Raw genomic sequence first — 26,057 nt, 5'->3', positions numbered from 1 at the left:
TCCGAAATAAGCTAATTAGCCTAAAATGAATATAACCTAAATATTCAAAGCCCACTTCAAAGATTCTATGTAAATAGCCAAGATTTATCTATGAAATGAGCATCGCATTATGCTACTACTGCTGCTATTGCACACTGCAGCAACAGTTGAATGAAAAGAAAACCATTTTGCTTGCTGCTTCATTAGGCACACTTGGAACTGTCGTTTTTGCGCTCCATGGCACTCGGGTACGGGGCTTCTATAACAATTTTGAATTGGGTAGCAAATGTCAGTGATTGTGAGAGGCTGTCATTGTTGCTCTCTGAATCCAAGAAAACGTTTTACCATTTTCCTGCATTCGTTGCAAGACAACAAATTAAAGCCCCCGCAGTTGCTCTACCGTGTAGCTCAACTGCGGCCGTTATGGTGGCTGTATTGCGTTACCACGAATATTTTTTTCACTTCAGCTGATGACGAGTCTCGGAGCGTCTTCATTGCTTTTTCACTATGACACATAGTGAAACTTGGCAATTGAGTTAAGTGAGGTAAAATAACTCGCAAAGCACAATGTGCAGTTTAGAGGTGACTAATTCTGTTTCTAAATGATAAAACATTTGAAGCGAGCTCGTATCGACGCAGCAGTTCCATTGTATATTACTGGTACCAGTTCATACTTCGAGCTTTCGGGAACCATCAAAACAACGTAAAGCTATTTATCGTAGCCAGTGCTAAATGTCCTGAAAGTTTCATGCGAGCACATACGCAGGCAAGATCTGCTGCGGCATGGCAAGAAAGAGACGCTTATCCGCTAAGAAGTCACATGCAAGTACCGTTAACGATAGTCAATGACTTGCGTTAATATGTGCCAGTGTATTCTATGGAAAAAGTGGTGGGCGAATTCGTTCATCGAATTGTTGGGTGAACGATATCATCAGCACCGAGAGTCTAGCTTATGTTTCTTTTCGATCGTTGCAGAAGCAGTGAAGGGTGTATTACTCGCATTTCCGTGGTGTTCTGAGATCACTGCGCTCACCCCTCTTGCACAAATCAGCCTATATAAATTATATTTTTTAGTGAAGCATCTTAATCGAGCTGCTGAACCCATGCGCAAGCCCGCGTATTTTCGAAACAGGCCGGCAAGGTAGTCACACTGTGATTTTAGAGACATCCCTGCAACAATAACAACTGCGCTGAATCAGTAACGCCTCCACCCCTGGTGCAGCTCCCACCTAAACGACGCACAGTTCTTACATGGTAACAAACGAGCCGAATTCAAAGTAGACGATCGTTTTTAATTTGTGTTCACGTCTTCTATCGCCTCTTACCTTGAAGGCGTTCCAGCAGCTTTTACTTTGAAAGAGCGTACCATAATGTCCCGTGTCAGTTAGGGGCGAATGCGTATTATTGCAGGCCCATACTTTCTTTTTATATTTATGGGGTAGGTTCGTTTGATTGAGCAAAGTTTGAACTACTTTACAGTGCAATGGGTGTTGTCATAGGAAACTGATACGAACATTCGTTGCATCTCATGACTGAAAGTCTCGGCTGTTTTTACAGAAAACGTAGCTATGTTCCAACTGGCACGCACTTGCACGTACCGTTACGATTGCAGTGTCACTTGTAGTGGTAACAAGGGTGATTATGCGTGGATCACAATGAGGTAAAGCGGCGTGCACACAAAACTGGAAAAACAACCCCCAACGTGTTCAGACATGTGTACGAAAAACCCTGACTTATATGGCGCGGCACGTTGACTAGACAATGAGTTGTTCTTCCTGCATAATTAAAAAAAAACTACGGGTACAAAAACTATCAGACTAAGAAGGCGTTCCGCAGATGTCTGCGGGTATGATGTCGGTTAGCGTTTGTGACGCGTTGTGAAAGGTTCAAGGTTGAACGATATGAATTTGTTCTGAAGCACTATGTCCAAGCTAAGCCCTCGTGCTGGAATATTAACTGTTTTTCGGTATCTGCCGATAAGAACGAATATGTTAATCGTTAAGTAAAGTTCATCTTCCATAATATGTGTTTTAACCCATTTCCTCAACAATTCTTACAGGAAAAAAAAAACGCTGAATTTGGAGGCGATGATACAATACTTAGTCAAGCGAGGCGTCACGCACAATTAAGAAAAAAAGCATGAAACTTAGCAATAAATAATATTGGACTAGTTTGGACGTGATGGGACAAGTCTCAGAGAATGCTATACGGTTGGACACATTTTGGGTGAATAGACGGCACAGCTCGCCCAACTTCTTGGCATGCATTCACAATACTTCTTTTCCTCAAGATTTATCTTTAAAAGGCTGGTGCTCAGACGCGTTGCAGTCGCTGCAATCACCAATGGCGTGACAGCGAGTTAATGGCCAATTGCACACATATAATGAAGTTTTGTGAATACTGGCCGTGGTAAGACAAGTTTAGCATTGGCTGGTTATTTGACTTTTCTGACTTTTTCTCGACTAGGTAGATTGAATAAGCAGAAGTTACAAGGGGGCTCGCATTAGAACGACAAATTATGTACACAGATTGGCTACTTTACAAGTGCAAGTTAGTTAACATGACTCAAGAAGCCAGGAATTAGAGGCCTAGGTATGCTCGGGAAAGTGCTTCAAAGAAAAGTTACAAATAACACCTCGTTTGTCGAGGGAACTACACTTCAACGTTAGAACCCATCCCAACGCGTCTGAACAGGTGCACGGCGCATTGATCGCGCAGTCACTGAGGAAAAAGAACTCACCTGGACACAAGTCTTCTAACATACCGTGCTTCCAACAAGAAACCTGAATATTTAGTCATATAGGTTTCAATCTTGCCATGAAATGGGCTTTATCGAAACACATTTGCTAAGTGGCTACAGCATATATACAATTTTAGGCGTAACGTTTCGAAATAGTCTCAAGGACCGCGTTCTTCCGAAGTAACTTTCGCTTGCCCTCAACACCTACGCACTAAGCGCTATGACAAACGTAAAAAGGTGGTGAATCCAAGCTGCAGATGGTGCTCTCCCCTGCCACGAGCATGTACCCATTCTCAGATCAGCGGACACAACAAGCATGTTCAGTATTTTGCCACTGCACGTGGCCTCGTCGGCTGTCGCAGTCGGAGCAATAGCTCTTATGGTTTTGGTATTTGTATCTACACAGAGACCTCGCACATTCCTCACTTGCGACATGTTTGCACCAGTGCGCAACAGAGAGCACCGACTTAAAGCGCATCGAGACAATCCTTGCAGTTCTTAAAACTTGATTCTGGGACTCTGGTCTTTACAAACACCGGCGGTCATCGTTGCCCTTTTCGAGATGTTTGCATTGCGTTGTGAGCTAAGAAAATAATACAGCACATCTTTCAGTCTCTTTCATTCCTTCTTCCTGATTTTTAAAAATAGTTTTAAGTTTTGTTCTGTTATGTACATGCAGTCTAGTTGTCTTTCATTCACTTAAAGCTCTCTCTCTTTCTCGTATCCTCTCTTATACTGCACTGTTAGCTTAGTTTTGAAGATTCAGGTTTCTTCATGAATATGAACGACTTTGTGCATCTTGTAGAATGCGATTCTTGCTCTCGTTGCAATCGCGATTAACAAGAATTGAGAGCTTGCCACGGAAAACTGTTTTTAACGCTTTCCTTTCAGGTTTGGGCACAGAGAAACTTGACTTTTTTTATAATACTCTTGACGAACTAGCACTACCATTTGTTCAGCCAAGGAACACCCTTAAAGCAAGCGGGAGGATTGTGTTTTCCCGTTTGTCCCATATTCACTGCGTCCGCCACGTAATATCACGTCGGCCTTGAAAAAAGCGTGTGAGTGGCGTCAGAAGCTTAAAGCCCCCCTCCGCACGCTGTCACCTTTGTGCTAGCTTGCTGGTGATGGTGCAGCCGGTCTTGCACAGAAGTATAGAAGAGCAATTCTCACTGTTCTCGTCGTACAACGGCAGGTGTTGTAGCCAAGATACGCCGTGCTCCATAAAGGGCTACAGCAAACATCAAAGCTGCCTTTTTTGACAGGAATAGTTCATGCTACCTTGACTGAGGTACAGTTGGCTCGCCTCGCGCCAGACCTAATGCTTGTGCGTAATATTTACGCCGTCATTTCTCCGTAGAAGTGGGCAGATACGGCAATGAAGTAAACTAGGTTGAGCCCGGTTGGCTACCCTGCACTTAAAAGAAGGGTTGTTACAGATTTAAAGCTGTAAAGTGGCAGTGCCCTGACAAGACGCCGTCTTGCACATGTACAAGACACCTTACTGCATGGAATGAGACTTAAAACATTCTCACATTTCTGGGCGCGTGCTTGAAACTGAAGTGCACAACGAGGATCACGTCTAGTTATTAATTGCTCAGTCGTTCTGAGTGTATAATTTTTCAGCACATTACGTACGCGTGGACATTTGAGCGCTTGCACGGTGCGTTTGGTTCTAACTGCGCTACTGTCGCGCGCACCGCGCGTGCGCACCAGCCCGCTGCTGCGCGACATCACAGGCATATGAGTGCATAGACAGACTTGTGCCCAGGCTCGTGCCTTCCACCATACGCACAAAGTTCAGATGAACAATGGTGTAACAGCTCGAACTAAGAAATGAAAACAGCGATGAAGGCAGGGATGACGGCTGTCGAGTCTCTATCCGTGCTTGTCGACGGCGTGGGTATTTTGTCGGGGTGATAGCGTGACTTGGATGCCGTTCTGATTTCGAAGCACCAGCTCGCCGGCCAGCTTCAGCTCGTCGCGGGGCACCAGTGAGCGTACGCTGAATCGCCGAAACAAGTTGGACAGCACGATCTTCTCTTCCATTAGCGCGAACCGCTGGCCTGCAGAATGAGGATAAGAAGAAGTCAAGAGGGCACTGTTCAGGAAACAAGGTAACATACAGCTGTTGCCCTCCGAGGGCGTTCACAAATGTCCTCCCTTATATGTAGCCATATAGAACAACTCGCTCACGCCACCTAGCTGAAATAATTGCTGTTTTTTGTCCAGGTAGCGATTCACTGAAATGTGTATAAAGGTATTCATAACGTCACAGCCTGGGAACACTTTCGTTAGTTCCTGGCATCGCGAACTGTCGTGACTTTTCTATTCTTCGTGGGCTTCGAGGTGCGGACTATAATAAATACAAGTATTAATGGTTTGAAATTTCCCAGCTGTTTGCCTTTTTGTATATTGCTGTTTTTTGGTGTCATCATAAAAAGTAAGACAATTTGGAACTGCCCAAGGTATTCACTACATTTTACCAACTACACGAGAAAAAGCAAAATCAGCCACGATGGCAATACTCTCTAATGCGAATTCTGATTGCGGCTTTGTGTTAGGGCAACGCCAACTATGTGAAACTTTGGCTAGTCGCAGTTGTAGCAGTGGAATATTCCTTACATAATGCCACCAAAACTGCCACAGCACGAGTGCTACGCACACCATTCTGTACATTGCAGGCGTCGCGAACTATGCGAAACACCAACAACCCCCTTGCGACAAGCGAAGCCAGCGGCAGTGCATGTGCCAGCACTGCGTGCGCACGAGCTCGGGCCAGCGCTCGTGAGGGAGAAAGCGAGGTTATAGAGGCCGGTGGTTTGGGATGTCGACATACTCCACGTTCGCTTTTTTGTCCTGGTTCGATTTATCGGTTACGCACACTACTCAACGCAGAGTCAGGCACATAAGAGTTGCGCTTCTAAAAAATAAGAAAAAAAACAGTAATAATAGCGATGGGTTTACATTTGTGGATTAATATTGCAACGTGGGAGTGTTAGCTCAGCATGCTCCTTTTGCCGAAGCAAACCTTAAGTCGGTAAAACAGGTGTTTAAGCAGACCTTAAACTCAGCGTTCGGCAGCAAGGAAATCAACAGGCGTATAGCTCATCTACTTATCAAAGCATTTTTCTTTTCTTAGATACACTGTGTCTTGCATTCAATATCACAAGAACAGTGCTTTGCAGACTTTAAAGTTGCGTCATTGTTTTGCTAGGTTGAAACTGTGATTGACGCCAAAACACTGGGCTAGTGCTTTATCTACCCGCTGATGCTTTTTACTATGTGTCATTAATCTACAAGTAGTCACAGCGAAACGATGCATTCAAAGACAGAAAATAAAAGTAGTATTATTGGACACAATCCTTCTCGATGGTTTTTCATTTCTCACCAGTTTACCTCATTTTATCGTTGTAATAGTCTTTTGCATTGCAATTTACACTTTGTTAGAGTGTGCATAGCACCCAAACTCCGCTACCTCGAATGTGCAAGCTTGTGTGTTTATTTGAAAGGTAATAAGTGCGCAAACACATGATACCTTCACCCATGCTCACACTCCAATGCTCACTGACTAAACACGTATACAACGCTCACTCACAGCTATTCATTCATCGAACGAATGCTTGAATATACCGGGTGTTCAAAGTTAAAATTTATGGTTTTCTTAAAATTCAGCTCTGGACAGAACATGAAAACCACTATTGCAGATTACCTATGTATCCAAGGAGACACAAAGTTAGACAACAATTATCGCTGTCAGCCGCTGTCACAGAACGAGCGCTAAAAATGGGCGCGCCGCCAAATTGTCGCGACGAAACGCCGGAGTGGCGCCGCGAGGTCAAAAGAAAAAGAAAACAAACATCTAAAGGCTCCCCGGAGCGCGCGCTCTCCCCTCGGAAGCGTGGCTTCGCCGACGAACCTCCTCGCCCCACATCGGCGGCCGAGATAGCCCGCGAAAGTTCTAGAACGAAAGGGGCGTGGTCATACCGAGTTGAGTCATCGGCCGCGGAGGGCATTCCAACCGTCTCGCCCTCTTCCCAGCCTTCGCTGCGTATCGCGCCGACGAAATGACGAGAACCCTCTGGAATGTCGCGCGCAAGGTATTTAACCGAGCAGCCGAGATGAGAGATCAGGAGAAGACGGAAGTAGCGCCAGAGTGCGTAGGGATTCCGCCGTGTAGTCGGCGAAGGTTTTGTCCGTAGGGACGAAGCAGGAGATGAAGAGGATTTCCACCTGAGGGGTGACGACTCGAGCTACAGGCAAGAGTGTGTGTTTACCGCTATCGAGCGAAGACGCGTGGCGACAGCTGCGTGTGTGAAGCCGACGTGTTCGGGCGAAAAAGTTTGAAGCTTGGAGAGTGGCCTATTGAAGACGTGAGGTTTCCTGGAAGAGAAACTTCGGCGAGGTTTCCTGGAAGAGAAACTTCGAGGGCTGCGCAACGACAACAACGCTTGACTTTGAGTGAGTGATTCTCGGAAGAGTATCATCCAGACTTTTGTTCCAAGAACTTTGGACTGGATAGGTTTTCTATCTCTTTAGTCTTTAATTGTCTTGGTTGTTCAATGCATGCGACTGCATTGTAGTGCGTATTGTTGTCTGTGTCCGTTGTTTCAAGTGTGGCTGATTGTACTGTGTAGTACGTTGTTTGATTGGTTTGATTGGCGACATATTGTATGCAACTATTGTGGAGGGGGCATTTTTTGTGTATTGTTTTCGATCTGCCATTTTTGAGAATACAATATTTGTTTTGTTTATCAACTCTCGGCTCTGACTTGTTCTTTGGGCCACAACCGGCGTCCGCTAGCGCGCCAAAAAGGACCACTTCTAAATTGTCCACGCTTTCGTGGTGCGGTTCGGGGGGCCAATACTTCGGCCCTTGGAATTAGCCCGGCGATCGCCTCCCTAATTGACGGGACCGGTGTGACAATTAATCTGGCGTCCGCGACACAGGACCTTTTGGTGCACAGAGTGTCCAAAGTAGTGAGAAAGAGCCTCGAGTTGTTGATAGTGCTATCGGAACGATTTTGTGTGTTGTTCAGTGTTCTCGTTAACGAGTGCAGGGGAGTGTTCCGATAGACTGATTTAGGAAGATACTTTTTGCACGCGGCAAGGTTTTATTTGCGAGTGGCGAGACACAATGGATCTCGAAAAGTTAGTCGCTCTTGGTGAGAAGATGGGGCTTTCTGGCGCCGAACTACGGAAGTGGGTAAGCCAGAAGGAGAAAGAGGCGGTGGAAAGAGAGAGGTTGGCAGCTGAGAGAGCCAAGGAAGAAAAAGCAGCTGAGTTGGAAAGAGAGAGGTTGGCAGCTGAGAGAGCCAAGGAAAAAAAAGCAGCTGAGTTGGAACGAAAGAGGTTGGCAGCTGAGAGGGCCAAGGAAGAAAAAGCAGCTGAATTGGAGAGAGAAAGGCTGGCCGCTGAAAGGGCAAAGGAAGAAAGAGAGCAACAATTGAAGTTGGAGTTGGAGAGAGAGAAGTTGGCAGCCGAAAGGGCGAGAGAAGAAAGAGAAGCGAAGGAGCGACAGCTGAAGGAAGAAAGAAAACAACAATTGAAGTTGGAGATGGAGAGAGAAAGACTGGCAGCTGAGAGGGCGAAAGAAGAAAGAGAAGCGGAGATGGCTGAAAGGGAACGGCAGCGGCAGCACGAGATGGAACTCGAGCGGCTCCGTTTGCAACAGCGAAGCGAAACTCCCGTCCAAGCTAGAGTTGAAAGCAGCGAACGGGAAGATCACGGCTTCCGCTTGAACCCAAGCAAGCTGCTCGTAGCGTTTGATGAAAGGAAGGACGACCTTGACGCGTACCTTCACCGATTTGAGACGATTGCGAAGAGCCAGAATTGGCCGGAACATCAATGGGCAACTGCTTTGAGTACTGGCTTGAGTGGTGAAGCGCTCAGTGTGTACGGTAGGCTGACACCGACCGATGCAGCCAACTATGCAAAGGTGAAAGCTGCTTTGCTGAAGCGATTTAGATTCACTGTAGAAGGATTCCGGGACAGATTTAGGACAGGAAAGCAAGCTGATTGTGAGACGGCTACACAGTACGCCGCCCGACTTAGCCATTATTTCGACAGATGGATTGAACTTTCAGGGACAGCGCAGGAGTACGATGAACTTAGAGAGCTCCTAATTAGAGAACAATTTCTTACTAATTGCCACCCAAGCCTGTCGCTGTACTTGAAAGAGAGGAAGGCTGAGTCACTTGAAGGAATGCTTGAATTGGCTGATCAATTCTTGGAAGCGCAAGGTGGAACTAATTTGGCCAAGGTCAAGAAGGATTGTCCCGATAATTCGAAGAAATTGGCTCCCGAAGAAAAGAAGCGTGCACCAGAAAGCATTCCGCGATGTTTTCTGTGCAACCGAGTGGGTCAGCGCGCGAAAAACTGTCGAACGATCTTTACGAGCCCTACGGCAGTAAAATGTTTCAAATGTGGTCAGACTGGGCACAAAGCAGACGCTTGTCGGAACGGAGTGAGTCAAACTCACCAGGTATCCGGTGTGCAAGTGGCACCGAAATCTGATAATAATGCCGTCACCGATGGATTCGTCGAGTTGAAGAATGGGGAGAAAATTCCTATTGTGGGAGCTGTAATGTCAAAACGGCCAACCGGTGTTACGAAGGGAATGCCAACGCTGCCTGGAAAGGTTGCGGGGAAGAAGATTACAGTTCTAAGAGATACCGGTAGCTCCACGGTTATCGTGCGGAGAAATTTGGTACGGGAAAGTGAGTTGACCGGCAAAACGAAACCGGTTTGCTTAATTGACCGTACAGTTCGGATGCTTCCCGAAGCAGAGATTGAGGTGGAAACCCCGTAATTCAGCGGGAAGGTTACCGCTCTATGTATGACGACCCCCCTTTACGACCTTGTCATCGGAAACATTGACGGGGCGCGAGGACCGAATGATCCGGAATGTTTGGGAGAAGACCCTAAGATAGAGCCCTCGCCAACCTAGCGACCGCGAGATACAGTGGAGGAGCATCCCGTGACGGATCTCACTCGAGCCCAAGGTGAAGCCGCGGTGCAAGGGACTATGAATGATAAGATGATCGTGTTGAACGAGTTCACGGGCCGGGCTACTGGACTTACGTCGGCACGACCTCAACCGACCGACAGTGTAAAGGAGACGGAGTCGGCCAGCCAGGCCAAATGTAGAGACATGAACAAGCTGGTAAATAAACAGACCGGACCCGTCGAACGTCATGACCCGTTAGCAGGGTCGGAAGTGACAACGATGGCTGAGACGCTGCCTCAGATACCGTCGTTGGAAAAGGCTCGCCGAAAAAGAACAAGGAAAAACAAGAACAGATCGAGCGAGCACCGCAAGAAAGGACGCAAGCGCAGCTCGAAATACACAGGATAAGTGCTGAAGTCGAATCAGAATGTGTTTGGCAGTGCTGAGTGCCATATGTTGTGTTAGTGTTGTGTTATCCTGTGTCACAAGTGTCGAAGTGTCTGTGCTGTGATGTGATGTATAGTGTTGTATAATTGTTGTAATGAGAGAACTTTGTACGTTTGTATTGTTTGGAATTAGTGATGAAGTGTTGTAGTCGTGGCTATATTTCATGTGCTGTGGAATTGAATTACAATGTACAATTGTATTGATTGAACTATTGCGAATGTGACGTGTCATGAGCGACGGACTATGTTACAGTCTTTGAGTGTGTGGGGACTGTTCGCGCTCGTTTGTGTGGTTCTGAATATTATGAGATAATATTCTTAAAGTGGGGGGCAGTGTCACAGAACGAGTGCTAAAAATGGGCGCGCCGCCAAATTCTCGCGACGAAACGCCGGAGTGGCGCCGCGAGGTCAAAAGAAAAAGAAAACAAACATCTAAAGGCTCCCCGGGGCGCGCGCTCTCCCCTCGGAAGCGTGGCTTCGCCGACGAACCTCCTCGCCCCACATCGGCGGCCGAGATAGCCCGCGAAAGTTCTAGAACGAAAGGGGCGTGGTCATACCGAGTTGAGTCATCGGCCGCGGAGGGCATTCCAACCGTCTCGCCCTCTTCCCAGCCTTCGCTGCGTATCGCGCCGACGAAATGACGAGAACCATCTGGAATGTCGCGCGCAAGATATTTAACCGAGCAGCCGAGATGAGAGATCAGGAGAAGACGGAAGTAGCGCCAGAGTGCGTAGGGATTTCGCCGTGTAGTCGGCGAAGGTTTTGTCCGTAGGGACGAAGCAGGAGATGAAGAGGATTTCCACCTGAGGGGTGACGACTCGAGCTACAGGCAAGAGTGTGTGTTTACCGCTATCGAGCGAAGACGCGTGGCGACAGCTGCGTGTGTGAAGCCGACGTGTTTGGGTGAAGAAGTTTGAAGCTTGGAGAGTGGCCTATTGAAGACGTGAGGTTTCCTGGAAGAGAAACTTCGGCGAGGTTTCCTGGAAGAGAAACTTCGAGGGCTGCGGAACGACAACAACGCTGGACTTTGAGTGAGTGATTCTCGGAAGAGTATCATCCAGACTTTTGTTCCAAGAACTTTGGACTGGATAGGTTTTCTATCTCTTTAGTCTTTAAGTGTCTTGGTTGTTCAATGCATGCGACTGCATTGTAGTGCGTATTGTTGTCTGTGTCCGTTGTTTCAAGTGTGGCTGATTGTACTGTGTAGTACGTTGTTTGATTGGTTTGATTAGCGACATATTGTATGCAACTATTGTGGAAGGGGCATTTTTGTGTATTGTTTTCGATCTGCCATTTTTGAGAATACAATATTTGTTTTGTTTATCAACTCTCGGCTCTGACTTGTTCTTTGGGCCACAACCGGCGTCCGCTGGCGCGCCAAAAAGGACCACTTCTAAATTGTCCACGCTTTCGTGGTGCGGTTCGGGGGGCCAATACTTCGGCCCTTGGAATTAGCCCAGCGATCGCCTCCCTAATTGACGGGACCGGTGTGACAGCCGCCCAATTCACTGACATTTAATAATGAACTTTTTAGTGACTACCACAGGCGAGCATGTTTCTCATAAAAACTTGTAACCAGTCGCATTTCTACGCAGTTCTTGGAAGAATTCTAGCATGTCTGTGCTTCAAGGTACCCCGCTGCAAAGTTTGATTGTGGTTTGCATGATTACGCATGCGAGGCGATGCGGGCTAGCGCCATCTTCCTCCAGGATGGGACGAGTAGTGATTATTTGCAATCGCCAGCCGGTAGTAAAAGGGTAACCGTTATCACATTAGCCTACGCCTTTGGCCCATTGTCAGATTAAACACCACACGCAACATCCACGGCACATTGAGGAAAAGCTTTGCGCCAGTGCTCACTCTCTAGCATGCGTAGTCATGCAGAATGCAGTTAAACTTCGCAGCGGGATATCTCGTAGCACAGACAAGTGAGAAGAATTCTCGCAAGTGTAACCGTAGAAGAACATAACTGCCACCAACCTTTCCATGCAAACATTCCCGCTCGGTGCAGTCACTGAAAAATTCATTACTAAATATTTGTTGACTGGGTGGCTGACAGCGATAGTTATTGTGTCCTGTTGTGTCTTCTTGGATACGCAACTTACCTGCAAAGGTAGTTTTCACGTCCTTCGCATTGCTGAATATTAAAAAAATTGACAGATCCGACGTACAGTGGGAATCGATGATATGCGAAGCATGACTGAGAAATGTTGATACGTCCCTTTGAAATGAGTACAACGTTACGAGGTGGAGGTAAATGATGTCATACATGGCTTTCGTGTCATGATTATTATGTTTGGATGTGTCGTTTACCTTCGTCATCTATTCACGTCACGTGATAAAAAAATTCCCAAGCATTTCCCCGAGGATGAACATGGTTAAGTGAGAATGCACGGGGTGATGCTATGAGGGATATTTATTAATTCGCACTATTATATTTATTAATCACACTATGGTGCCTTTATGGTGTAATGGTTTCTGGGAATCGCAATTTGATCACACGGGGGAGTTTACGTTAACTCACTGGCGAATACCAACGGATTTTAACTTTACTCCCCCTCATAGCATGCGAGCCCCGGACGATCAAAGTCCAGGGCTCGCACCCTCACTGGCTCGAACGACTTCGGGAATGTCCACTCGCCGTTGACGATTGCGAGCGGCGTCTTGACGCCGGCCCTCATCGCCCTTCTCCGCCTGACGCTTGCGTTGTCGTTCCGCTTCTTGGGCCGCGTTCGCGGCTCGATGCTGACGCCTCATCTCGGCCTCGCGAGCGCGCAGTTCACCATCCGCTGCACGCTTCGCCCGCTTGTCCTCGGCCTCGCGAGCGCGCAGTTCGGCATCCTCTGCACGCTTCGCCCGCTTGTCCTCGAACTCGCGAGCGCGCAGTTCGGCATCCGCTGCACGCTTCGCCCGCTTGCACTCGGCCTCGCGAGCACGCAGTTCGGCATCCGCTGCATGCTTCGCCCGCTTACGTTCGGTCTCACGAGCCCTTCGCAGCGCCGCTTTGTCTTCCAACGTGGGCGAAACCACCGCGGTACCGTCACCTCCAACGACGGGTGCAGTGCTGGCATTCGGTTGTACTGCATTCGTTGTTGATGGTAGCGTTGCCTCCGGAACATCCATCGCACGACCCGCTTTCGACGGGAGACTGAGAGAAAAGGCGGGCGCGCGAGAGAGAGGGGTGCGCGCGCAGCTGCAGCGAGCGAGGAGAGTGGAGGAGCGAGCGAAGGGGGAGGGGGTATAAGGCGCGTTACTGACACCGATATCAGCGTCGCGTCCGTGGCTTATTCGGTAGAGCGTCGCGCTGCGGCCCGCCAAGTTCTCTTTCTTTTAAAGATAGAGAGAAGACTGCGGATGCCGCCGACAGCGGTGGATGGTTTGGGGTCGCTTATAAAGTGTATTCACGCTTAAAAATTTAGTATATGTGGAGCTAGCGAAACGGCCGCAAGCACACTATGAGCGTGGTGTGTTGTCATGTTCTTACATGACACACGTGTCAGGATTATCATGTTTGCACCAGTCATACATTTCGCCTACCATTGACGTCACGTAACACTAAATTTGGTATATGTGGAGCTAGCAAAATGGCCGCGAGCGCATCATGAGAGGCCCAATATACTCCAATGTAGCGTTGACGCGCGCGCACGCTGGGCACAGCGACGCTACGTTAGCAAAACGCGAGCACTCTATAGTCTGACGCCAGGCGCGACCTGCGTCCTTCATCACGGCCAGACGGCAACCAGCGCGAAATGCGACATGCTGCATTTCGCGTCGATGCCATAGAGTAACATTACTTTATGCTGATGCTTTATCCAGATAACACTGCGTCTCCTTCTTTTCGTGACGGAGGGACGCCGGGTGTGCTGAAACGCGCATGCGTCAAAGCAACGCAGTGCGGCGCGCGCCTGCGAGTATATGGCAGGACCGGCGCCTGGCGTGGCAACGCCGGCGTGACGCGATGAAATGAACGCCGGAAATGTATTGGCGTCTTGACTGTGGCATAAAGTCATGTTCTCGCATGGCACGCATCTGATGATTATTAAGTTTGCACGAGCCACATACCTTCGTCATCCATTGGCGTCGCATAATACCAAATTTGGCATATGTGAAGCTCGCAAAACGGACGAGAGTGCATCATGAGCGTGACATGTAGTCATGTTACATGACACACATGTCGTGGTTATCGTGTTTGCATGCGTCATTTACCCATGTCATCCATTCGCGTCGTGTAATGCCGAGTTTGGTACTTGTGAAGCTTTGCGAGACGGTCGCGAGCACATCATGAGCGCAGCATGTAGTCATATTGTTATATAACACGCATCTCATGGTTATCATGTTTGCACAAGTATCATACCTTCGTCATCCATTCACGTCCCGTAATGATAAATTTGGCATAAGTGAAGCTAGCGAAACGACCGCTAGCGCATCATGAGCGTAGCATGTGGTCATATTTGTTATATGACACGCATCTCATGTTTATCATGTTTGCACAAGTATCATACCTTTGTCATCCATTCACGTACCGTAATACCAAATTTCGTTTATGTGACGCTAGCGAAACGGCCACGACCGCATCATCAGCGTGGCATGTAGTCATGTTGTTACATGACACGCATGTCATGATTTTCATGTTAGGGTGTGTCGCTTGTGTTCACCATGCAATCATGTCATACCGTACCGTTTTGCAGCATGCCATGTGAACGAAACCACTCAAGAGCTGCAGGACCATGAAATGTAAATCATTGTATTCATGACATACATGTGATGGTTTTCATGTTATGACTAGTCAAATATGTTCTGCATAAAGTCATGTTATGCCATACCAAGTTTCGTATTGATACCATTATCGAAATGGCCAGGAGAGCTAAAAGTCGTAAACGGCTAGATAGATAGATAGATAGATAGATAGATAGATAGATAGATAGATAGATAGATAGATAGATAGATAGATAGATAGATAGATAGATAGATAGATACTCTCAATGTCGCCGAAGTTCGCTAAGGAATGCTTCGCATTTAAAAGAAGAACATGAAACATAATCTTAAACACCTTGTAAGCATCACCACATACATCACGTGTCAGATACGCTCCTTAACACCATCGATGAATAAATAATCGGAAGTGAGCACTATGAGCATTTGGCGCCTGAATGTGGGAGCGTGTGCTTGAGTTATGTGCCGTTTGTTAGCACACCAGTTATTGTCGAAAATGTTCTACCAACTAGCCACGAGTTCCTTTACATTAAATTTTTGTTGTTCTGTCACATTTGATCACATAAAATGCTGGGCACAAATGCTTTCAGTATAATAGTGAATCAATAAAATATTCAATCAATTGATCGATCAAAACAATTGTGATAGAAACCTCGACATATGAACTACCACCTGCACAGGTGTTTAGCAGAGTACTCACCAATACAATTCCGAGGTCCAGCTGAAAATGGCACGTAGGCAAAAGGATGCCTTCCCAAGCTGTTCTCGGGCAGAAAGCGCTCAGGCCGGAATTCTTCCGGCTGCGGAAAGGACTTGGGGTCTCTATGTAGCATGTACGAGAAGATGATCACGATCGAGCCTTCTGGCACCACTCGACCGTCTGATACCGAACCGAGAAAAAAAGCAAAAAGCAAAATTTAAAAGACTTATGATCGCTGGTCTGGTTACCTTTGCATAGCCTAACATCAGTTACTGCATACGCCGTTGAAACTCATGGACGGATGAAAGCTTCTTGCCAAAATCTGTGTGCTTCGTAGTAATCCTTACTTGCACCAGAATTCAGCCTTTGGTGTCAAGACAAGGTGCAGAAGTGTATATTCCGCACAAGTTTCTCATAGGCTGCACGGCTGCTTCATTTGCATGACTAGGATTTAGGGACATCTGCACGTAGCGCCATCTCTCGTCGGCTACAGCGGTGGCCTGCAGTAACTGAATGGAATTTGGGCGAAAACATCTTATCTGACAAAAAAAAAGCTAGTTATTAAAAACGACTCTTGGTTCTATACAGTGGATTCTTATTTCAACAGTCTAATAAAGTTACAGTGTCGCACTGCAAACTGCGTGACTTTTTAGGGTGTTTAATATTTAACAATAGGGTCCCATGTGTTTCAGTGGGTGGTGTTCAATTGTCCTGGGAAGCCACACGCCTTGTAGTGCTATACTTCAATTTTTGTCATAATGTACCAGTGAGTCTCTGCTATATATAACCTGGAGTCGTTTTTGATAGCTAGCTTTTTTCAAGAGATATGATTTTCGTCATCTATCTTCTATTCTATTACGGCAGGCTGGCCGTCCCCCCTGGCGAGAGATGGCGCCACGTCCAGATGTCCCCAATTCTTGGGAACGCGAGAAAACCCATAACATGGTCTTTAGATGAGTGATATTCCATCTCAGTCTCCTTAATGTTGTCAGGGAAGTTCATTGTTCGAAACATGAAAATCCTTTGAACGTGTCAGATTTGAACTCAAACATGAGTCTGCTTAATAGAACTAATTCATCGCACAGTGAAAGCTACTTTTGAGCAGATTGCGACTGGTGGTCCCCATACAACATACTGAACATACCAGCTGTTCCTGAGAAATGCGAGTCGTTCTCTTCGGGCCTTTCACGCCCTGAAGCAACAGCTGTCGTCCTGTTATATACGCCTCACGTTTCACATATGCGGCTCACATGTTATACGTGGCTACCCATATTTTCGCTAGCTACACGCTTTAAACGAGTACACAAACATCAATGTCCAGTTTAAACAGCGAATTTGCGTCTCGAACATTGACCTTTTCCACAAATGCACAGCATTGCAGGCTTTTAACGATGCGACACGCCTTAAGTGGCTTATGCAAGAGTGCACTGCACTCGGTGGCCGCATTTCCTCTTTCGGGATAACAGTAAAGGGGCCCTGCGATGCTTTTACAGGTAACCGTCGAATGACTCTTTTAAAATAGCTCATTGCCTAAAAATGGGCTATAAAACAGGCCAGGGAGGCTGTATGGGGACAAGGTCACCTGGTACCTCCCAGTGAGGTATAGCGCGGACCACAAATATGCCGGGTCATGAAATAAAGTTTATTCACTCACTCACGAATCGACTGCCAGAAAAAAAAATTGGGTCAAATACGATTGGCGTTGCAGGAATTTATTGCACGCTTCAAGCGCTTTCTCTCTCTTTTCACACACGTCAGCGCTCTGGAGGCTACGCAGTAAGAATGATGACACGGGGGCAAGGTGATGCGTCCCTTCGTCAACGCGCGTCATGGGCTTCAGTATTAACATTTCTTTTTTTTTTCTTCGAATGTTCGGCTTACTTCCAGCGCTTGTGGGAGTTCACACGTGGGTACGTGGCGGCATCCCGCGGTAGCCACTGTAACTATGCAGCTCACAATGCTGAAATTAGTCAACAGCTATGGACCTTGGGTATGCGACACTGTAATTTGGGCGCGTGGCATCATTTTCAAGGAAGAGAGAGAGAAATTTTCAACTGACTTCGATAATTCGTTGCAAAATCTGGGCCTCGTGCGACGCTATAGTGTTTCGCTCGCGTGTTCTAAGGAGCTTCTGATCACGCTCAAAAAGTGTTGAAGGGCCCATTTAATTCCTGAATACCTCCGTCATCTTGTACAGCCGAACTTTGCTATAAAGAAGTATGGGGACCATAATTCAGCTTTTTATATTCGATATTCTTTGTAACAGTAGATATAGAGATAGGTACTGACAAACCGGCAATCTCGCTTACGAGAAACTAATCATTCTAGGCTTCGAACCCACTGTAATCAAAATAATTCTTACCTCTCTGTTTGTATCATTCCAAACTATATAGACCGCTGTATAAGAAAGTGAAATTGCGACAAAACAAATATCATTTCGCAAAACGGGCCTGCGTTCCCATTTATTTGAAATCGTTTGTGGCCACGTTCTTGGCAAATATTTTAAATGTCCTAGCTAGGTTAAAGTGTCAGTTGGTAATTATCTTTCCCTAACTATTCTTTATTTCGTGGTAGATTTTCTATTTTGAAACTCGCGTAAACAAAATATTTCTTTATGATAACCAGTATTGTGGCAGGGTTCACCTTTTGGTTTTCCTGATGAGATAACAAGTGTCATTGAAATCAAACGAGGCCAACTAAATTTAGTCTTAAGTTTGCTATAACCAATAATTTGCTATATCAGTATTCGTTATGAGTTTCCACAGTATCCGACCACTAGGTGAAATACTCTTTATGATTAAATGTGCTCCAGCAGATAAGCCCTGTGTAATACTCGTTCTTGACATGCTTAATTAATATTCTGTTGCGCGTTGCACATGGAAGTGCACAACGAGTTCATGGAGTATATACTACGTTGGATCAACAATTGCAGGGCTAGTTCACCCTAACTCTGATATTTTGTGTAGAAGCCCTTCTTTCATTGGTGCTGAATTTGATGTGCTGTATAGCGCAGCCTACTGAACCTCTCTGCTAAAAAAATAAAACACTCAATTCACTTGCCACACCTATACGTGACATTTGCGATAGAAAAAAGGTGCGATAAAAATATCAGCATGAGTTACGTCTGCCTATTGTCGACAGTAGGGGGGCGTCACAGCAGTAATTACATATATGGATTCTGAAGCCCGTTAGCTGTTCTGAGATGGTGTAAGACAGCACCAAGAACAACAGTCACGGAAGCGTACGATTTGAAGCATGTATTGATGGGAACGCTACAAATACCTTTCACCCTGCATTGCATTTCCCACATCTGCGTTGAGCTTGCTATAAATGTAAGCACAGAAAAAAATAGAAGAAGACTTACTTATACAAAACTCTTTGTATATCTCTCGGCCAATTATAGGCACCGAAGGAAACAATCGAAGACTCTCCTGCAAAAATAAAAGTAAATGTAGTATACAGAAAAATCCATATGTCTGTGATATCGCTAAACATACTAGCCTATCAAATGTATGAAATCATTGTGTTATTCAGTATTTTATGTCGCAGGAACGAAAAAGCTCGGGGCGAAGGGGCGATCCTAGCACACTAACCAAAATAATCATTCAGAATGCAGCAATAGGCTATAGCGGAAGAGCTAGCGTGTCTCTTCAACCTGAACGCTTCCACAACAAATCACCCAACTGCTCACATGAAATTTGCATACAATGAGTAGGGTGTGGGTTTGGACTAGATGATGTTGCTAGCTGTCGTCATACAAAACGTTAGTCATTTGCCCCGGCGCGTGTGTGAACGAGTCTAACCTCCGTATTCTAGAACGCCCCTTCACTCAACGCTCCGCCTTCACTTGAGAAAGCCGATGGGAGCGCCATCTTTAGGCAGGGAAAGTCACTGCATATCAGTGATAATTTGCTGCTATTGTTGAGTAGCGCAGCGTCATTTCCAGCCAAGCAGCGGCACAGTGTGCAACTCTGTCAAGTGAAGGGTGAAAGTCGAGTCGAGGAGCGTTTGTAAATACGGAGGTATGTGTTCGAAGATTTGCTCAGGACTGGTCACACGTGCTTATCTATGTGTTTGTGCAACGTGCGTACCGTGGTAGTCACCCAAGTAGGCTATTTTTTAGCTCGTTGCTTACCGCCTCAGACCAACGTATATGATCGCACCACACGTATAAGATGGCTATCGTTGCGATGTGCGCAAGCGCGTGTGATCTTGTATGTATGTATGTATGTATGTATGTATGTATGTATGTATGTATGTATGTATGTATGTATGTATGTATGTATGTATGTATGTATGTGTGTGTGTGTGTGTGTGTGTGTGTGTGTGTGTGTGTGTGTGTGTGTGTGCGTGTGCGTGCGCGTGCGTGCGCGTGTGTGCGCGTGTGTGTAAAATGTGTGGTTGGTTGGGTGAGTGTACACGCATGGTTGTGTGTCCTTAATGAGGGCGGGTGTCTGTTCCTGCGCTGCGCATATGCATTTTTTAATTATGCATATATATGAATGAGTGTGAGTCATAGGAAGCTTCCACAGAGCAACCGAAGCTAGCTTGTAAAGTGTAAAAACAAAAGCGGCGTCAGGAAGATTCCTATTACTGAAGCCCAGGGAAGCGAAGCCAATACAAAAACTAGCGATAGCTTGACTGTTCATATGTATGATAATAATCAGTAGTTCACTGGTGAAAGTTATGAAAGTGACTTGCAGTACCTTGAATACTTGGTCTAGTTAACTTGTTCATTTTTAGCAGAATAAGGCACAACTTTCTGTTAAAGATACCAGAAATGGGAAAGTGAATAAGTAACAGTTGTGTGGTAAGAGCTAAATAGATAAGTACTCGGTCAACAAGTAAAATTGTTTTCTCGTATTTAATTATTGAAGATTACCTTAGTGACAGTTAAGTTGGTAAAACTCTAACATCGTTATAATATAAGCTCGTCCGATGCCCTTTGACTTGTACTCGTCTTAGGCAAATTCATAAGAGAATCTGTCAATCAATTTATTAATTTTTCATTTATTTACTGAATACGTCTAGGGCCACTTACTGGAGACAATACGTAAGGAGGTAGGCAAAACATCACGGATGGTTTCATATCAATGACTTTGGTGAGTGAAGATATCGGGTGCGTAAATGGCAGGTTTACAACGTGCACGTCACTGCTGGGTAAAGCGTGATGTGCTCCTGTGATAATTTATGAATTCGTGCAGGGCAATTAAATTAAGACGTCTACGCACTAGTGACGTCAAACCTCTCCTCGGCTCCTGCAAAGGGGCTGAGAAAGGCGGAGGAGCGACCTCCAAGGCACCTGCAGACAGGTACTCTACTTTGTCCTGCTATTGTGAAACATGTAGATCCAAGCAAGGATGGACGGTGCGCGCACTGTGCGGAGACCTGTGATATAATACACATGCTGTGGGCATGTGCCAGAAATCGCGCACTTGCCCCCTTCTTCTACCCCTTCCCGAGAAGCACGGGAGACTGCCCTTCTGAGCTACCCACAGGTCGCGGGATCGAATCTCGGCCGCGGCTAGTGCATTTTCGATGGAGGCAGAAATGTTGTAGGCCCGTGTGCTCAGATTTGGGTGCACATTAAAGAACCCCAGGTGGTAGAAATTTCCGGAGCCCTCCACTACGGCGTCTCTCATATTCATACGGTGGTTTTGGGACGTTAAACCTCACATGTCAATCAATCAATGTCCTTCTGAACGTCGTCGGAGTCTCGGTGTGCTCTGGCAAAAAGAGCGTGGGATACCGCCTCGTCAAAGTGCGGGAAGTTGGGTGGCCTTGTTTGTTACAAGTTATTAAAGATGATAGTCCTTCTTGGGGACCTTCGATGCCACAATTTTGGTCTGTCTGTCTGTCTGTCTGTCTGTCTGTCTGTCTGTCTGTCTGTCTGTCTGTCTGTCTGTCTGTCTGTCTGTCCGTGGTAGCGATCTTCCTAACAGCACACAAACGATACCTCAAACGGCTAACCCCTTTCGCAGCACCCATCAATATTGCTCAAGCTTCAGCGTTCACACTTTTGAGATTGTCAATTAAAAACAATTATTGCAGGTATCTGAGGCACCATAACAACACGTCGATGTTTTGTATATGTGCCTTTATACTATATACACACAAGTATTTCTAAGGACCGTGGCGTTTATCACGCTTCGCTGACGGTGCAACGCGATGCTCACAAAGGCAAGTGTTTCCAACGCTTTGATAAGACGACACGGTGGTGGCACCTATCGCCGCTTTGCATTCTACACCTTATCACCTCCGAGACAGGTACGCATCTTTCTCCGCGGACGCGTACGCCTTCCTTCGTTTTCGAAGATAACTGCCACATGGGCTCGTGTCTAACGTGCCTCGATGCTCTTCCTACAAGTTATGACACCCCTAGTGTGAAGCTGCCTATTTTTTCATGTTTTATTGTCTTTTTTGTATGTATTTCTTTAAGTATTTCCTTCTGGCGCTTTCTAGTTTATTTATTTCTTTCATTTGTTTCTTTCTATACCCACCTCTTTCTCTTCCTTTATGTCTTTCCTTTCTTTCTCTGTCCTTCTATTGTATGCATTACTCCCTTCCTCTTTTGCGTCCTGCTCAAATTCCCTATCATTTGGCGTCATCTTGATGTATTGAACTATACACGGCTATGCTATGCAAGCGTGCCTGGTTAGCCGAATGGTTTTGACGTTTTTATTCGGATAGTGTGTACGCAGCTTCAAATATCACCTCGCTATGGAACTTTGTTCGCCAACAATTTCTCCCTCTCGCTTTCTTACTATCTTTGTACTCGTTCTTTTGCGCATCAGGCTTATTGAATCGCGCGCTGGACAAATCAGCGGACGTGTTCTGGGAGAGGCGATGGAGAGCAAGACGAATGGAACTAGTGCCAGTTTATCATGATGGTAACTTCTGTGTGATCTGTTCCATCTTTCTGCTCTATCTTCCTCCTGAAACGTTCCCTGTGTACTAAAGAAGTATATATTTTTTTTCAAAAATGCAATAGCAAACAGCCCAAGTAGTCACTGTTTTGCGGGAATTTCTGTTTATGGACTAGAGAGCTTCTCTGAGCCTGATAAAACACATTTTGATCCCTCCGTCATAGTAATCAGTAGAACACAAACGTAAAATGTGCCATGAGAGAAGTAGCCTAATGCTTACTTTACATTAATATAAGAGAGCGTGCACTGTGTCTATTGGTGTTTGACAGCTATAACACCGCTAAAAGGATGCATAAACGTTAACTATTAGTCATATGTCCCAATTCTGACGCTAACATCCACCAGTAATGATTAAACCCTTGTGGTCATAGGTGAGTGCGGAACCAGGGACAGCGATGTGGCAGCCAGAATAACGCGACTGATTGGATGCCGAGCTTGGGCTAAGGCCACCTACTCGCGGCATGTTGAAGTTATTGAACCCCACGGCCCGACCAGAGGGAAACGCAATACGTGTTGCGTCCTCTATGTTGGGCTGGCTGCCCATGATTTTTCGTGGGGCCAGCGTAAGCGGCAAGTGCGAAATTAGTACATTCAGACAAAGCAGGCGTGTTGCTCTATGCGTTGCAGAGCTATCTTTCGGTATGAATGAACGCTATGAGTGACACCAACGCTTGTGGTAAGATCGCCACCTGGTGGGGTTGTTTGGCGTTGAGAAAATTGCACATAATTCTATTAGAAATGTCCCGAATGAGACCGATGCTTAGAAATGACGTGTTGAACTAATCGTGGATGCCACGGTCATGATGTATTACTGCACGTTACCAAGAACGTTGAGAGGAATGTGGAAGATATAAAAGGCGTATTTTTATGGACGGTACGAAGTATCCATTGAGAGAGAAAAATAAAGGAGGGAGCATTACATCACACGAGTGAAGCCCACCTTGTCGGCTTAACACGTGATCGAAACGTCAGTGCTTGCGGCAACTTTTAGTACTCTCAGTGCAGATACGTCTTTGGACCACGTGCGTGAGCCGGCCGGTCTGCGCCGAACCAGAGCGTTTCGATTAAAGGTACCGGGCTCCGTACTCCAAATTATCAGCAAGTCCCATTGCTGGCGTGATTTCGCGCGAGGTGTCACGTGAGTGAGGGAGTGAGTGAGAACAACTTCATTGTGGTCTAGTGCAGACACTGAGGTTGCCACGCGTCACCCGGCTACCCCCACGTGGGGACCGGCAGGTCTAGCCTGACGGCTCTGTCGCGGGTACACTGGACGGCCAGGATTTGGTCCTGAAGTTCTGGGCTGCGCAGAAGCGTATCCCACTCGGGTTTTCTATAAGTCAGTCCAAGTGACCCGAACTCCCAGAGAATGGGTACTAATGTAGCGGTGTGCCCGCAAGCGGCGCAGGTGGAATCGGGGAATTTGTGAGCATACATTGCATTTAGGGATGCTATAACGACGCATACGAATGGGTTTGCAGTAAGCGCAACTAGACGGCCTGTGCGCTATTGAGTTTTGAATGTGGCATTGGAAATGCCTGCCCCGCCATGCAGTAATACTGTGATGTAACGGCGTCTTGGTGATTGTTTCCCGACTTGTATGTGATCGTGAAGTCATATTCTTGTAAGCGAAGAATCCAGTGACCAAGGCGGCCGGACAAGTTCTTGATTGTCGAGAGCCAGCACAAGGCGTGATGGTCCGTAACCACAGTAAAGTGGCGGCCGTGGAGATAAGGTCGAAACTTTTGTATCGACCATACGACCACTAGGCACTCCAGTTCGGTGATGGTATAATTTTTTTCGGCAGGTGTCAGTGCACGGCTCGCGTATGCGACGACTTTCTCACGTGAAGATTTGTCTCGCTGTAGAAGAATTCTACCAATGCCTCGGCCACTAGCGTCTGTATGCAGAATCGTAGGCGCGGTTTCGTCGAAATGGCAGAGGACTGGTTATGATGTGAGTGCACACTTCAGTTGGCAAACGCCGCTTCACATCATTCAGGAGACCACACAAAGGTGACGCCTGATCCGAGCAACTTGTGCAATGGTGAAGCTATTGAGGCGAAGTCTCGAATGAATCGGCGAAAATAAGAAGCAAGGCCGAGGAAACTGCGCAAATCTTTGGCTTTTTCAGGACGCGGAAAGTGTTGGACAGCGGAAATCTTGTCAGGATCTGGACGAATACCGTCCTTGCTTACAATGTGGCCTAACACTTTAATCGTCTTGCTCGCAAAACGGCACTTCTTGGTGTTCAGCTGAAGGCCTGCGTTTGCAAGGCACGTAAGAACTTCGTCCAGTCGTTGCAAGTGCTGAGGGAAGGTTGACGAGAAAATAACGATATCGTCTAAATAGCACAAGGAAGTCTTCCACTTCAAGCCTCGTAAAACAGTGTCGATCATCCGCTCGAATGTTGCTGGAGCATTGCAAAGGCCGAATGGCATGACGTTGAATTAGTACAGCCCATCTGGTGTTGAAAACGCTGTCTTTTCTTTGTCATCCTCGTGCATGGGTATTTGCCAGTAACCTGAACGCAGGTCTAGGCTTGAGAAGTACTCAGCACCTTGCAGTGAATCCAAAGCATCGTCTATGCGCGGCATGGGGTGAACATCCTTGTGGGTAATCTTATTAAGTGCTCTGTAGTCCACGCAAAATCGCACGGAGCCATCTTTTTTCCTTACTAAAACAACAGGGGATGACCAAGGACTCGCGGAGGGACGTATAATGTTCCGTTGCAGCATATCGGCTACATTTTGTTCAATGATCTCACGCTCGGACGAAGAGACGCGATATGGTCGACGGCGTACGATGGAAGTGCCATCGGTCTGGATACGATGCTTAATAATGGACGTCTGTCCCAGAGTTGAGGAATGGGCATCAAACAATCTCCTATGCTTTTGTAGCAAGGCAAGCAACTCATCTGTCTGTGAAGAGGTCAGTTCTGGACTAATCGTCGCAGCAAGAGCAGAAACGCTTGATGAACGTCCACTAGAAGGAAGGTCAGAACACGCTGGCATAAGCGGGACAACAGAGACAGGTTGAAATTCAGAAACGCAAGTCATTGTGGTGCCTTTAGGAATGAGAATTTTCTCAGAAGTCTGGTTTGTAGCGTAAAGAAGTCCGGAGCCATTGTGGAACCGCGCTAGACCTGAAGCAAGGGCTATACCTCTTGCGAGACAGCGTGCAGATGGTTGGACAAACACGTCACCAGAGTCGATCACATTAGAAGTGATGGCAACTATCCGCTGATGACCAGGTGGTAGCTCGGTATCTTCAGCAGCGAGCAAGCGAACGGGCTTGTCATCCGCATACAGGGCATAGTCAGTTTCCATCATATGAACAACATTTTCTCGACAGCAGATGGAAGCGTTCGCCGTAGACAGAAAATCCCAGCCTAATATAAGCTGGTGGGCACACGAACTCAGCACAGCAAATTGCACAAAATGAAGAAGACCAGCTATGAAAACACGAGCGGTTTACATAGCGGCAGGTCTAATGGCGTCCCCTTGAGCAGCGTGCAGTGTAGGTTCATCATAAGGGGTGGTGACTTTTCGCAAACGTGAGCACAAAGAACGATCAATCACAGATAAACAAGCACCAGTGTCTATTAA

The 26,057-nt window shown here is 46.6% G+C and overlaps 1 protein-coding gene across 1 annotated transcript in view; it reads right to left on the bottom strand.

Annotated features, from left to right (window-relative positions):
• The window catches only part of LOC119161314 (cytochrome P450 4V2), a 151,066-nt gene that overhangs the window by 346 nt on the left and 124,663 nt on the right, over positions 1 to 26,057 (bottom strand). The window contains exons 9-11 of the mRNA XM_037413720.2: positions 18,892 to 18,958; positions 15,528 to 15,707; positions 1 to 4,785 (exon numbers count right to left, since the gene is read on the bottom strand). The exon at positions 1 to 4,785 is cut by the window's left edge and continues 346 nt beyond it. Coding sequence (XP_037269617.1) covers positions 4,598 to 4,785; positions 15,528 to 15,707; positions 18,892 to 18,958 — 435 coding nt within the window. The 3' untranslated portion in view covers positions 1 to 4,597. The remainder of the gene's footprint in view (positions 4,786 to 15,527; positions 15,708 to 18,891; positions 18,959 to 26,057) is intronic.

The sequence above is a fragment of the Rhipicephalus microplus genome, chromosome X (genome assembly GCF_043290135.1).
Source record: "Rhipicephalus microplus isolate Deutch F79 chromosome X, USDA_Rmic, whole genome shotgun sequence".
In the NCBI taxonomy this organism is placed as follows: domain Eukaryota; kingdom Metazoa; phylum Arthropoda; class Arachnida; order Ixodida; family Ixodidae; genus Rhipicephalus; species Rhipicephalus microplus.
The sequence above is the reverse complement of the archived record's forward strand: the minus strand, read 5'-3'. Positions and strand labels throughout refer to the sequence as shown.